Genomic DNA, 15,773 nt, shown 5'->3' on the forward strand with positions numbered 1-15,773 from the left:
CACAGAAACCAAAGAACTGCAAAATTGGCTGCAGCCGCACTTGCAACAGCATGACCAAATAAATTTCACGGTATTAACCCCGATATTCAAGAAAGTATCCGTCAGAAAAAAGACCGCACGGGTTCCTTAGACCTTGAAATCTGTCATAACAGGGAAAGTGGAGATTTTCAGAAAGCGGCTCCGGCCCAATCACCGACGACGACGACGACGACGACGATTCACCGGAAAGCGTTTTCGAACGCTTTCGTCGTGCTGACCTCGGCTTTGTCTCGATCATCGAGCACACCTCGTTCCCCCGCATTTCACCCCCGTCCACGAATGCATTATCGGCGTACGGGGCAACTGCATGAAAGCGATCGGAATAACCCCACCCACTACCTGCTGCGTGGTACCACGGACTCGTTAAGGAACGCGAAATGCCGGTGGATCAATTGTGCAGCGTTCATCTGTGTATTTACGGTCGTGCCACGAAGCCGAGTTGGACGATCCGAGCGAGCGGCCGAGTCAGTTTCGCACGAGCAAGACGCGCGAGCAAACGCTTTTCTCGCACATTTTAGTCGATCGCCGTAGCTCGCGCACGACGCATGGCCGCACAGAGTGCCGCTCTCTCACGATCCAGAGATCTCGAATAGAATTATCTCTCGCGCGAGCCGGCAAAAAAACATCGTAGGAAAACACCGCCGATCGAAGGCTCGCACGTGCGCCACACCGATAACAGTTTCGATCCCGTTCGCATCGATCGATCCCGCCTTAAATCTGGAACATTCTTCACGCCGGTGGACTCGGTGGACTCTCTCCGTTCCCCGAGAAAACGACCCCGTTGTCGCTGGGCCTTTTACGGGACCGGCGGGCACAGGCCCTTCGCTTCGCTCCGGACACAACGCTCTCCTCGTTTTCCGCACGGACGCGAATTTCTCGCGTCGCCGGGCCCGCCGATAGATCGGGCTCCAAGGTGCGCCGGCCGCTGTCGATTGGCGGGAAACGATCGGCAACGTTTTATTGGGAATAATAAAACTGGCTCGCTCGTAATTGTGCGTCGGCGTCGATCGCGGCACTGCGATACGCAAGCTGCGCCGGAAAAGCGGACCGCGCTCCGGACCGAGTGAAAACACCGGGGAACACCTGTTCGCCGCGCCGTGATCAACAGGTAAGGGACAGAGCCTGCTTTCCCTAACTTTCCATTAAACACCGACCGTGTCTTCCGGTGTCTTTTTGCTCGATCAATTTGACCAGAACCATTTTCTTTTATTAACGCTTCGCAACGATCGACGCGCGGTTTCTCCGATTTTTAGCGACGCTCGTCGCTGCGTTATCTAGCGAGCGATAAATTTAAATTGAATAAATAACGCAAGAACAACGGTGACAATAAAAACAGAACGATAGTCGATTCAAAAGTTCGCGGCTCGACGTCTCGACGTGTCCCGCGAACCTAGTGTCAATCGTTTCACGCGTTTCCCACGCGCGTTCTTCGCGCGCGCTTTCACTTCGCAATCAAATTGCTAATCGACGGAGCATCGATTCTTTGCGTGTCGAGCAGTCGGCAACGATCGTTATTAGACGACGGATTTTTCACGCATCCAAATACGACCAGCCGAATATGTACGTAATACAAAACCGCGGAGACGCGAGCGGAATCTCGTAACACCGTCGCGGTGCGTCGAACTCGGCGAAATTGCGAAGAGGAGAAATGACTTAATATTTTTATTATTGTATTTTATTATCGTTCACGAAGATCCACGCGGTCTGATCGACACCGATAGGACATCGATCAAGGATTTCTGGCGTTTGTTTGAAATCTCGTTCGCCGACCGTGCCTCGTGTTCGATTCGGCTCGAACCACCTTTTTTCCCGTGATAATCGTTCGCTGCAGTTGCGCCGACGTGCCTCGCATGTGCTCGTTATGACATAAACGCGCGAAGCCAGTAGTTTCGCGACAAGATATTCCTCGGCTCGTATTTATGTTCGCGGCGCCTCGTTCAACGTGCCTGAATATATTTCACGCTGATCGAGACAGACCAGAGTCGCCCGTCCGTTTGCGCCGGATCAACGACAGCGATATTTCACTCTTTCGCGCCGAAAAACAGATCTGTCCCGTTCTCCCGGCTGCCACCCAGACGGGATCAGAAGTTATCGGACACGAATTCCTAGTTATTGGTTAATCGTTAAATTATTCGTTGGCACACGAATCGACGGCTGTTAAATACATATTGTGAGCCGCGAGATAAGGACAAAAGCGTCACGATATTTCTTATCGGACGGTCTGTATCGTTATGCTTCGCGTATCGGCGGAGAATATGTGGGAGAACCGTTGGGCAACGTGTTCGAGACCGGAGATCCGTTGCACTTGTAATTTTTCAGTTTCCTATTTTATTGGCCCGCTGTTAGTTTTGCTCGAATTTCTCTCGGGAAACTGAGAGCGAGTTTTGTCGACCAGGCGTAACGCGCACGGTTAAATTAGATCATTGTAATTTGTAGCGCAACAAATTGTCCGAGACGGTCGCTATAATTACGATAATATCAGATTTGTTGTAATAAACATATCTGTTTATTAGATTCGAAGGGGTTGTGTCATTTTCACACGTTCAGCGCCGACAATCGAGCACTGAAATTCCCGCGAACTCGAAGCAATTTCATCGATTCAACCGAGACTAGAAAGTTGCAATTTATTACAATGAATAAGAATTAGAATTTCTTCGCATTCGAAACGTCCTAGTTTGCAATTCATCGATTCATTTTTGTCGTAAACGCATAAGATCCGCGGTCTAGTCGTTAGAGACTAGATCATTAGAATTTCCGATCGAATCGCTTTCGACGCGACGCCGTAATCGGTACCAGAAAATCGCGTTGTCGCGAATAGCCCAGTCACGGCCGTCGTCTCCGAAATTTTCTCAATTCACTTCCTTTATTGGCGATCCCTTTATTGCCCGTTCGAAAGTGTGCCGGCGCTGCAATCTCCGCGATCCGTCGCGGCACATTTCTCGAAGCAAAGAAGGTCGTTTATAAAAAGCGAGAATTCGTATTTACATGTCAAATATGAATGCCGGTGAACGCACGTGTCGGCAGACGCTCCACTAAAAATACGGTTTTGATAAACGGTAGCGTAAACGCCGCGCGTCCCTGCGTGTCTATACAAGATGTTGACGAGATACCTGTTCGCTGCCCGGCGAACGTATCTTCGGACCCTAATCGTTATCGCAGCAATTACACAATCACCGGATAAAGATAGTTCGTAGCTTGTTGCAAGGTCACAAGCATAAATGACCATACTATTGAGAAACTGCCGATAAGACCTGTGCGTCTCTCAGGGATTTTCAGGAATTAACGCGGCCAGACGAATTTCACCGAGCGCCGTTACATACTTCGAACGCGAGATAAGTTTATCTTCTGTATTAGATAAGAACCACTGTTCTTTTATTTGCACTAATCTCGCAGCTTATAAAGAAGTGTCGTACGTGTATGTATGTGTATCTGTGTGTACGAGTGCCTGCGTGTGCGTTAATGTCACCAAAACCGATTATTTCGAACGGTAACACACGAATTGAAGGGTGTCCCGACATACAGGGTGTCCCGAAAATGTCCCGGAATCCGGAAATGGGGGGGTTCCTCGGGTCATTTGAAGCAACTTTTTCCTTAGCGAAAATGCAATCCGCGGCTTCGTTTACGAGTTATTAGCGAAAAACAGTGACCAATGAGAAGCGAGATCAGCTGACGCGAGACGGCCGAGCGAATGAGCGAGAAAATGATTCGAGAAAATTCTTCGAGTGCGAAGGGTTAATACGATTTGCGTGACGGATCAATTTGTTTTGGTGGCGCCAAGACTGAGAACTTTCCATTAACCTCTTGCGATCCGCCAATGTGTCGGACTCGTTACGACGATTTCCCACACGTAATCTATTAAAATCAAATCTTCCGTAGTCACGCTAGATCGAAATCAAATTCCACTCTTTTATGATCAGCTGGAAGAAAGCGTAGCACCAGGGTTAACCCTTTGCACACGAAGCTACTCTAACTTGAAAATCAACCCTTCGCAGTCGAAGCCATTTAAGCTGTAAATCTAAAATAATTCTTCCGATTCTAATTAATCCTTCTTCTTCTTCTTTTGCATTTTATATAACAAAGTGCATTTCACGAAATGAAATGAAATAACAAACAATTTTTTAAATCTATACTTTAATAATATGAAAATTATGTTGCAACGTGATATAACAATTTCTAATCGTACATTTCTAATTGCTCGGATTTCAGCTTGTTTTCTCGTGTAATATATTTTTAACAATCCTTCGAATGTAAACCGATTGAATAGTATAAAAGCTGCTTCGGAAAATGCAACAGAAATTAGCAGCCTCAAATTTGCCACCGGAGTCGTCGATTCGACTGTGAAGGGTCAATTCATGCTCGCAGCTTTCAAGGTTCCGTTATAGTACGCGCGAGTAGTATAACGGCCAGCATTTCGGTTGCACATCTCGCCGCTGAGAGCCGCTTTGTATATCTATTTCCGGCATTTATAACATTTAACTGTCCTGTAAAATGTTTATCCGTAAACTCGAAATTGGCAGGAGAACGATCCCGTGAATCATTCTACGCACGCGGCCGCTGAAAAAGCATTTCGCCACCCACGCGGGCTTACACGCTGCTCGTTCTCATATAACTGGAACCTTGATTTTTCATTCGCTTTGAAACGCGAATGAAACACTGTCTGCCAATTTTCTGTGTGCGCGCGCGCGCGCGCGCGAGCCTGCGCGTGTTTCGCTGCTTATCGGCTTTTCTCACGGCAGCTGACGGCAAACTAAACATCGTGTAATTGCAAACGAGGTAACCCTTTCTTTGCACGGTAATCGCGAGATCAGTTTCCACGTTTGCCTTCATGGAAAATCGAAATTCCACTCGTGTTTGCGCGGCGAATTGAAATTGCTGATTCGCGGGGTTGAAAATTGATTTCTCAGGACGATCATTTTTTTTTCGGGATAAGACACATACACGTTCGGAGTAATAATGTAGTGTATAATAATAAATTATATAGTAATAATATTAATAATTGTATAATATTAAAATATATGGTATATAATATAGTACAATAATAATGGTATAATAACAGTATAATAATAATAATAATATAGTATAATTATACAATAATAACAATATAGAATAATAATAATAGTATAATAATGAATATAGTATATAATAATAAATTGTGTCAATAATCGAGAACAGAATGCGCGAGAGAAAATTCAAGCCGGTGAATAATATTTCGAATATTAATATTATTACTATATAATTTACTATACAATAATATCAATATTAATAATAATAATAATATAGTATATAATATAATATAATAATATAATAATAATAATCTAGTATATAATATAACAATAATAATATAGTATAATAATAATATAATAATAATAATAATATAGTATAATATTTTGAATAACTTTTAGACCGTAATATCACAGCATTAATACTCCAACGAATAATAAAGTGTTTCGACTTTAGCCCCCTTTCGAATTAATCGAATTATGAAAGCCGTTATCTCGAATTTCACAATTGAATCGAGAAACAGAGAATCGTGAACGAAAGATTGCCGTAAATACGTTGATAACGTGTAATAACAATGGAACAATTATTATTTTGTGCAACGACTATAATTTATCGAACAAACCACGAAACGAATATTAGCTTCGCCCGAGGAATACTTATACCATGTATATCATCGTGTTAAATAAATTTCGAACGGAAACTCAAATAGTAGTTCTCCGCGAGAACAGATTCCTCGGCGATTTACTCTGCGATGCTTTCGGAGAAGAAAGATGCCTCTGAGGCTGTAAAGTAACGATCTTTCGACGGCTTCGCTCGCTGGTATTATAAATAAATGAAATTCACGGTCTGGTGACCACAATTCGTTCTGTTGAATAGGCAACAGAGTATACAATTACGTGTAAACATTACGTGTTCGCAACTGGAGAAGAGATCTGCTAGAATGCGTTCGGATAACAGAGTATCTGGGTGTCGTAGATTTCGTATTACAGTAATGTCTCCCTAACTGACGCTCAGATCGTGCACAAAACTGAACAATTTGGGAAGAGGAGATACGATTACTCGAGCCTTGCAGCTCGTTTTTATAATTGTTGACTATCGATAACTATAAAAACGAGCCGCAAGGCTCGAATAATCAAGACTATATTTACAGATTACAGTAAATTCTCCCTAATTTATAATAATAATATAATAATAATAATTTATAATAATAATAATTTATAATTTATGATAAGAATAATCGTATCTCCTCTTCCCAAATTGTCCATTTTCGTGGACAAACTGAGCGGCAATTAGAGAGACATTACTGTATATATATCCATGATATATAGAAACAATAAAAAGAATTAAATAAATGAATCTATTATATATTTTATATATTTTTTTATATTAGTTTATATACATACATTCTTTTCAATATTGTTTAGCGTTAACGCTGAGCCTACCGCGTCGGTTGAAATGATATCAGTTTCATATCGTTTGTTTCGAAATTGTTGTAATTATGTAAACGGTTTTGTTAGGAAACGATTGGAGCAACGTTTAAATAAATTCAGTCTTGTCGTTTCTGCGAAGCAACACGTGTCGGTTTATTGTTCGAGCTTCGGTCGGCTGTTCGACAGCGGTCGCCGCTCGTGTACAGGTGGTTCCGCGGCACTTGCGAAAAGCAGTAAGCCAATTTGCGAGATAACTCTTTAAGTGGCGAGCTAATGCATTTCGCGCGAGATTAACGTTCGAGACGCGAATTGGTGCGTCCCGAAAGTTCCGGAAACGCGGTGTTTATGTAATTTTTTCGACCGAGGCCACGCGGGTTTCTGGTGCTTTTCACGGAACGGCGCGGGCCAAAAAATATGCGCAGTTGATCCGGCTGCAGCGACTGTAGCCAAATGCAACGGTGGACCAAGTTCAATGCCGTCGAAACTTTCACGAACGAAGAACGGCCCGCTATCTTCCGGCCGTGTTACACTCTGAATCCTCATTTCTGTCCTACTAAAAGATAACGCGACGCCGTCTCCGCGCCAACCTGCACCACCGAATACATACATAGTTTCACTTGCACTTATTATCGAATCTCGCGCGAGTTGATCCTTGTTATCCGATGATAAAACGAATTGTTAATCGGAAACGCTTTGTTGAACACGGCTTCGCGAATAAATCTGAACGATCACGACCGTTCGCGCTCGAGCGACGACTCCGAGGCGCCATTATAAATTGCCATGCCACGTTACGATGCGATTTCAACGGTACAGAATCGCTTTCTGTTTGGAAAACTGTTAAAAGTGCAAGTATCGTACGCGCCGATGCGCTCAATTTCGTTGCATAGGTTGCACAAAAAATTATACAAAATGGAAATGGCTGCATATTAAACGCGTATCGTGAAAATTATTAGCTTTACAGACGAGAAATGTATTTCCTCCTCCGAAAAATGCATTTAGAATGTCAGAAATACTTATTTAAGCTGATACAGTTGAATAATAGCGATCGTTAGACTGCAGATTTAATGCATTTATGGCGAAAATAAGTTGTAATTCGAAGCCCTCAAGAATTTAAAGAAAAGAAACGTATAAATATATTGTTTTCGTCTCGTTCAAATGATCGAATGAAGGAAAAAGTTGCAGGCTACTGCGATTTGTAAGATAACATTTTTATTTCGCATAAAACCACGCGATACAGTTATTTATTTTCGCAAGATATTCGCTCGAAGAGGATATTCGTTCGAGAAATGAACGTTGGAAACTATTTTCCTCTATCGGAACAGTTAATTAATGAAACAACGAGAGGCGGCGCTTTGATAACGCCTAACGAAATTGCTCTATTCTTACGCGATGAATAGAACACGATAGGCGTGAATTTTATTATTAAACGTCGTCGGCACTTTTGCATCTATCAATGTGCCTCGTTCTCGACTTACACGTGCTGATAGTCATCGTATTACGCATGTACCATACGATGGGAATAGGATGCTTCATAGAGGAACATCGACAATCTTTGTTAAATGGGTGATGGCCATTTAAAAATACCAATTCCGTTTTGTTACCGTTACGTAAACATATTCGTATTATTTGCAATTATCGTCTCACCACGTTTAGCATTCGTTCCGTCTTTTTTTCTGTAGATTGGCAACTGAAATTGATCATTCGGGTAAAGAACAAAGGAAATAGTAATTATTCCGATATGGATTAATCTGATGATTAATCTGATAGTAATTCGTTCAATAATTGATATAATAGTAATTAATTTAATAGAGAAATTGCACCCTTCAAATTCGGAGACAATATATTAAGTCGACGCGTCGAGCGACAATAAAAATTCCACTTTATATAAGAATTATGTTATTTTGATTATATTATTATACTATATTTACCATATATTTATTTATATAATATATTATTATATTATTATTATTAATATTATTACCATTATATTAATATTAGTGTAGTATATTATTATATTGTTACTATTATATTATTATTATTATTATTATTATTATTATTATTATTATTATTATTATTATTATTATTACATTAATATTAGTATATCATATTATTATATTATATTTATTATATTAATAATATGATATACGACGCGCCATCGTCGAAACAAATTCGCTCGCGCTGAAACAGCCGCGCTTCGTCGCTTCTAATAGCCAATTACGAGGAGTTGTCGATGACTCGAGCGATCGAAGATTTTTCGACGCCGACCCCCGTTGTTCCATAAATATTCAGTATCGTCGCCGACACAATACCTAATGCGGTGACGCGAAGTTCACGGGTAAGCAACACTCGCCGCGATTGTGTTCGGAAGCATAATGCTTGTTTTAGCCATGATGCATCCATGCAGCAGCGTGTAGGATCGTTTTATCGTCGGCCGATTCGCTCGTCCGTTTGTTGTGTCTAACCGAGCTTGTTCTGCAGACGATAGTTCTATCGGTTCGCAAGCGCGCGCGCAAAGAAAAAAAAGGAAAACGAAGACGTTCCCTTCGCGGCGGAAGATACCAGATTTTCGGATTTATCTGACACGTGGCCGACGATACACGTTATCGTACAAAGAGGTCCGGGGTCACCCGCGGTTTTTGTAAAGTCAAATGAGCTGCGGCCAGACGATTCCACGGAATAGGACCGATACGCACAGATACACAATAGCATCGGCGAGAATTGACACTTCGCCCCCGTCGACGAGGTCCCTTCCCCCCCGTTTTGCTTTCCCGCTCGTCGCCGTAGAAGCCGCCCGATAAAGAGCGACTCTTATCGACGCGCCGTTATTGCGCGACTTCAATTAGATCCAGACGTGGACGCGCCGTTTAAAGAAATAATTATCCAGATAGACGACGCGTGGAGCATAGTCGTAGGCGACGATTGTAAAATCCTTGCGCCGTTTTGGTTAGCCGTCGACAGTTATCGTCCGTCAAATGTCGGCCGACGAGTCGGCTACGCTCGTGGAAATTCGAAGGGAAATTAAAGTGCAATTTCGCAATTGCTGCGAGGTGCTAATCGTTTTACTTAGCGTGCCGTGTAACAATTCATTGAATGCTTTCATTCAATTGTAACGTAGTCGTTTCACCGAAATGACACGAACGAGGACGATTTTTACAATTTATCGTATTTATTCGTGGTTACAAGATTATTCATGCAAAATAGAAATTGTTCGCATTAATTGCAAGGTACAGGAGCTGTTAGATAAATATTTATTTCCCATTTCAATTATCTTTGCGAGATACTGGTATTTATCTTAAAATCTCCAATGTAGAATTGTTGACGATCCTAGGAGATATCTACGATACATAATTCAGGGTGTCCCAAAAATGTCTCGCAATCTGGAAATAAGAGATTCCTGAGGGCATTTGTAATAACTTTTTCCTTAGCGAAAATGCAATCCGCGGCTTCGTTTACGAGTTATTGACGAAAAACACTGACCTATAAGAGGCGAGCTTCGCTGGCGCGAGGCGGGGCCGAGCCAGCGAGCGAGACTGGGCTTCGTGCGCTCGTTGGCTGCACCGCCTCGCGCCAGCCGAGCTGGCCTCTCATTGGTCACAGTTTTTCGTTAATAACTCGTGAACGATGCCTCGGAGGAGATTTTTGTAAAGGAAAAAATTACTTCAAACAACCCGAGGAACTCCCTCATTTCCGAATTGCGAGACATTTTTGAGACACCCTGTACTATAAGTTGCAAAAAGAACGATTCGACAGTCTCGTGTAGTCTTCGTTTCTTTATAAGTTCTATCGAACAAAGTCCGTATTGTGTCATATCTCATTCACTGCGATCGCAACTTTAATTACTCGTATCTGTATAAATAAGATAGAGTGGCTCGAACGATACGAATTAAAAGAATATTCTAATCTCGCACAGCTCTTACCTTCCGATCCATCATTGTCTAAGGAGCACTCATGAAATGCATCGACTTTCTGACTGTTTGTTCGACAGTTTCTAAGATTATTTGTCCACTGCATCGAAGTATCTTTTATCACGTTCGAGTGTTTCCTATTTTTCCAAAATCGATTATCGATCGCTTTTCTGCTATCAAAGTGTTGTATACGACAATTTGGATCGGAGTTGCTCGAGTCGACGGATGCTCGTTAAAGTTTCCGCGATATCTTTGACAGAGTCAGAGCGTGTACTAATAGGGTTACCAGCGAGATAAGTTAACGGCGGATTTGACGCGAACGAAAATAAAAACGCGCGCGCGGTTACTGCCGTTAGAAGGATTACACGGAGATAATGGATGTATTTAATCAAGTAGAGCGTGGCAATAATGTAACGTTCGCGGTCGACGCGAAAAAGAAATACGGGCGACGAGCGTGAAAGACCGACGAGAATAGATACATCACCGTCCGGAATTCTTGCCTATACTTAATATCGAATTATTTATCCTTCGCGGATCGTAAACTCGTGAAATATTGTTCTTTCGTGTCGCGGAAAAGATTAGATCGTCAAGGTTTATTGGTTTACGTTTCTCACTTCGTTATCTGCGATTGCAACACGTTCCACGACGACGTATTCTTTCCATACGCGTTTGCATATCGTAACGTAAATATTGTACAAGTGTAAGGGTTCGGTGTTTTACATAATAATGAAAGTAGGACATCGCGCAGAATAGAGTTCGGCATTATTATCGGAAGAAATGGTCGATATATCGAACGGACGCATTCGCTGATCTCACGAATTCTTTGGATTGAACGATTTTTAGAAAAGCAGAGGGAAGAATTCTTTAGTGAAGTGTTGACATTATGTTGGACATTTTGGGTAGAAAATTACGTTCGCTTCGTTATTATTATACTATTATTCTACTATATTACCATACTATTATTGTACAATATTACTGTATTATTATACTATATTACTATATTTTTGCTATATTACAGTATATTAATATAGTAATATAGTATTTATTATACTGCATTACTATATTACTATACTATTATTTTACAATATTACTATATATTAATATATTACTATTGTACTATATTAATATACTATTATTGCTCTATATTACTATACTATTATATTTTACAATATTACTATATTATTATTATACTATATTAATATATTATTATTGTACTATACTAATATATACTGTTATTGTGTGTGTGTACTATATTACTATATTATTCTTATACTATATTACTATACTACCATTGCACAATATTACTATATTACTATATCACTATACTATCATTTTACAATATTACCATATCACTATACAATATATTTTATATTGTATAATGTATTTTACAATCGATACATATAATCTATCATCACATCTTCCATTCTCTTCTCTTCGTAACTTGCTACTTCAGGAATAAAAATACGTTCGAGTAGCCGATTCGCGAGAATTCTTCGATCGCGAAATGCCGAAAACGAAAAGGGAACGTAAGAAAATCGAATTAATACGTCCGACTCTCGGGCTGGAATAGCAGCTGAATATACCGATGCCGGAGCACGAAGAAGCAAAGTTCGTTTCGTTCCCGCATCGGTTCCACTCTCGTTCGAAGCCGAGGATCGCCATTAACGCGTCTATAAAAACGCAGAAATTGTTGGGCCGGGGTTGGCCGGCCGACGCCGGCCGAGAATTCCTGGCGGGTCGGTCTATTCGTATTAGCATGTTACTTACGCGATTATAACCGTAATCAGCCGGTAATAACCCAGCGACGGTGGCTGAGCTCTCGAAACGGTTCCATGGCCCGTGTATCCGCGATTTCCTTTGCTCTCGGCGCGGCTTGGCGCGGCTCGGCTCGGCTTGGCGCGGCTCCGCCGCCGACTCGCGCCTCTTTTCCTTTTTGCTGTTCCTTTCCCTCTGTCACGGCTCGACGGGTCAACAACATTCTGTCCTTCCAACAGCGACAGGCATTGTCTCGACCGCGATTCTCGCCTCCGTTGGGATCGCGAGCGCGATCGGCCCCGCGGGTTGCGCGAACCAGCGGCCGCGTAATCGCTCGATGCTCGCACCTCGCTAATGTTCGCAGTGCCACAGCTGCGTTTACACCATCAACCCCGTTTACGGCCGTTGATGGTCAAGTGTAGTACGCCGGTGTCGATTCACCGGAGCGAGATCTCAAATAATTTCACAGGAAAACAGTGGACATATTGAAGCATATCTGCGCGAGTAAATGCAGTAAATTCTCTCTAAAAAAAAATGGGGATTATTCGAAAGTTAATTGGTTAGTTGCGTTAATCTTTCATTAACCCATTCACTGTTCATTACGGTGAGTTGTCAACAAATGTTCAATAAATAGGCAGCGCATAATTGATATTATTTATTCAAGATACAGTGAATTTTCCCTAATTTGCGGTCGGATTCTGCACGAACATGGACAATTCGGGACAATTGTGGCTCGTTTTTATGGTAACCGATTGTCGACAACTATGAAAACGAGACGCAATGCTCTGCAAATTCACCGATTTATAAAAAATGAGTTCCCAATATGGCAGTCAGTTCGGTTTTTTCCAGGAGATTGATTCTTTTCCCCTCTTTTTGCAAGCAAATTTAACGAAATGTTGCGGCGAATCGGGAGACTTGGTGAAAGAAAATATTGAGAAAAAAATCGTCCGAAGTGATTTAGTCGAAAAAAATCGTCCAAAGTCGAACTTCCGAATATTTCGAGCGACGAAGACGACGAGCTTTGCGGCAATTAAAAGCAGAAGGTTCATTGACTTAAATTGCGATCACCGAATTCGAAAATTCTTACAGAAGTATGACGTAAAAATCGCTTAACGTTTCATTTATACAGTGCGCGATGATGCAACATTTATCGATGTTGCAATTTCGAATTGTTGCTTGTTCTTACGTACATTCTTGCACACATCTATCATAAAAAAATTGTATCTATCGCATTGCAAAATTCTCCTCGATGTTCTCTCGTTTCAGCGATTACAACAACGCTTTATGTTAATGCACGCCTAATCGAGAAGCGAACGACGCGTGCCAATATGTATTTGCGGAACGAAATTTTTACGTTTGAACTTTGACAGGCGGCAAATAAGATCTTGAAATAAAGAATGAAACGCAATTCGTGCGATCAGATTAGATAAGTATTATCGTTGTGTTCTTGCATCGCGTCCGAAAGATCCAGCATCGTTTAACAAAATAACGAGATGCGCACTTGGAAGATATTTTTAGAAATCTACGGAGCTAATTCGTCGGATTAATCGCGTTCGTTCAAGGATCAGTTTTTTTTCGCAAATTGAAGCAACAGGAAGTATTCTGTGCATTGGAATGCATCTTGGAATGAGGAAGATCGGACGGAGCGCGAATCGTTTTGACATCGCGGATATAGAGTTAATTTCTCGTGTTAATTATCAGCGTGCGTTTTAGATATATCGTAGATCGAGGACGAGTGTTAGATACATAGATAAGCTGCTCGTTTGCGTCTCGTCGCGACGATGAATACGTGGATCTTAATATCAGTTTCCGTCCCAGTTCGGAAAAACGATCGCGGCGCTTCGATTTTCCGCGAAGAAAATTTGCCGATTAAACGGTAATGTTGCATCTCTTTTTTTGCATCCGACCTGAGATAACGATCGAGACGCTTCGTTGCGAGGTAAACCATCGACTAGGAACATCCTAAAATAATAAATCAATGTAACAGCCTCAAGACCGAACTTGTAAATTTACCACGTTAACTGAACAGACGATTCACAAATGTTCCATCATTCGTATGTTACAGATAACACATTTACGAAAATAAACCGTGTACCTATCGCGAAGAAACGAAATAGCTGCGCAACCAGGCAGTGATATGAAGAATACTCAAACCAACAATTATGGTATGTTTATTTATTGTGTATTTAATATTAATGTCCGGTCAAGATCTCTCGAAACCAAAAACCGCAAACGTATCGGCGATTCGGCGTTCTTTTCGCGTGAATTTTAGCTTCTTTCAGCGGAAGAGTATATATTTATACCATAATTATGTTGACAGTCAGAAGTGGGGGATGCTTGAGATCATTTGAAGCAACTTTTTCCTCAGCGAAAATGCAATCCGCGGCTTCTTTTACGAGTTATTGCCGAAAAATACTGACCAATAAGAGAGGAGAGCTCGGCTGGCGCGAGGCGGGGCCGAGCCAATGAGCGTAACTGAGCTTCGACCGCTCGTTAACTGGACCGCCCCGCGCCAGTCGAGCTCGGCTCTCATTGGTCACTGTTTTTCGTTAATAACTCGTTAACGATGCCTCGGAGAAATTTTTTGTAAAGGAAAATGTTGCTTCAAATGTCCCGAGGAATCGCTCCTTTCCAGGTGTCAGCATAATTGTGGAACAGCCTGCATGCCCTTAATTATAATAATTATATTTTCATGCGAAGGCACTATAGTTCGTTACTCCTCCCGTCATTACTTCAAGATAATTTAGTTCTTAAATATGTGAAACAAAAATCATGTCATCCAGTGCTGTGGAAGGTTTTCGCAATTTTCTTATCGCGTTAGAGCGAAACAGTGTTTCGTATGCCGCGTTGCAGAAGGGCCACCCGTAGTTACAATTTAATCAAAGACTTGTCGTCGAAGCTTTCTAAATTCTTTCCCGGCGCATCGGAAAATATCCTCGCCGATAAAATAATCGGAGCCGACCAGCTGGTCGTCCGCGAGTCGGCAAGAAAGACGGCGATCTTTTTTCTCCCGCTTTCGCGCACCTTCGCGACGTCCATTGTACATTCTCGGCGTGCAACAATTGCCGCGGCCGAAGTGGGTCACCTCTGCGATTTCATTAGGTCGCCGATCGGAGGCGGCCTGTCCTCGAGCCTAGAAGATTTATTTGCGTGCGGGACAACTTAATCGACGAGACAAACTCTCGCTACATTTCTCGCATGATAACGATCCAATCGCCTCGGCCGATGCACGGGAGGGGGGGAAGGGGGCGTGCGTCGCGAACAAGGGAAGCATTTGGCTTCTGGAAAAACCGGCGTCCGCCGGCCTTACAGAGAGCGTTCCAGGTCGGCGGCCGAGGTTGCGTACACACGGGTGAACGAAGGCTGGTTACCGCTGTCTCGAGGTTACCCGTAGATTTCGCGGCCGCATGAACTGTCGATCACCTTTTTTGCTCGGAACTGGTTCCCTCGTCACTTGCTATACTTAAACGTAATAAAAGATAAAACGGTTCGGCCGCATTATCGAAGAATCCTGCCCTCGATTTTCCAAGAAACGCTCGGCGGGCTGCTCCATTGGCCGCCGAGCGTCCTTCGAGACTCCTCTACAAAAAGCTAGGGACATGTTTTTTCGAGGATCCGCGTTTTCATCGGCGATCTACCCTTC

General features: G+C 42.4%; 1 protein-coding gene across 2 annotated transcripts in view; it reads left to right on the forward strand.

Annotated features, from left to right (window-relative positions):
* Positions 1–443: 443 nt before the first annotated feature.
* Positions 444–15,773, forward strand: part of LOC117219798 (organic cation transporter protein) — a 31,000-nt gene continuing 15,670 nt past the window's right edge. The window contains exons 1-2 of one of the 2 annotated variants that reach the window (XM_033469241.2): positions 444–1,147; positions 14,196–14,295. In XM_033469241.2, coding sequence (XP_033325132.2) covers positions 14,268–14,295 — 28 coding nt within the window. In that variant the 5' untranslated portion in view covers positions 444–1,147; positions 14,196–14,267. The remainder of the gene's footprint in view (positions 1,148–14,195; positions 14,296–15,773) is intronic. The other variant, XM_076522537.1, reaches the window with a different exon arrangement.

Source organism: Megalopta genalis, chromosome 5, assembly GCF_051020955.1.
Source record: "Megalopta genalis isolate 19385.01 chromosome 5, iyMegGena1_principal, whole genome shotgun sequence".
In the NCBI taxonomy this organism is placed as follows: domain Eukaryota; kingdom Metazoa; phylum Arthropoda; class Insecta; order Hymenoptera; family Halictidae; genus Megalopta; species Megalopta genalis.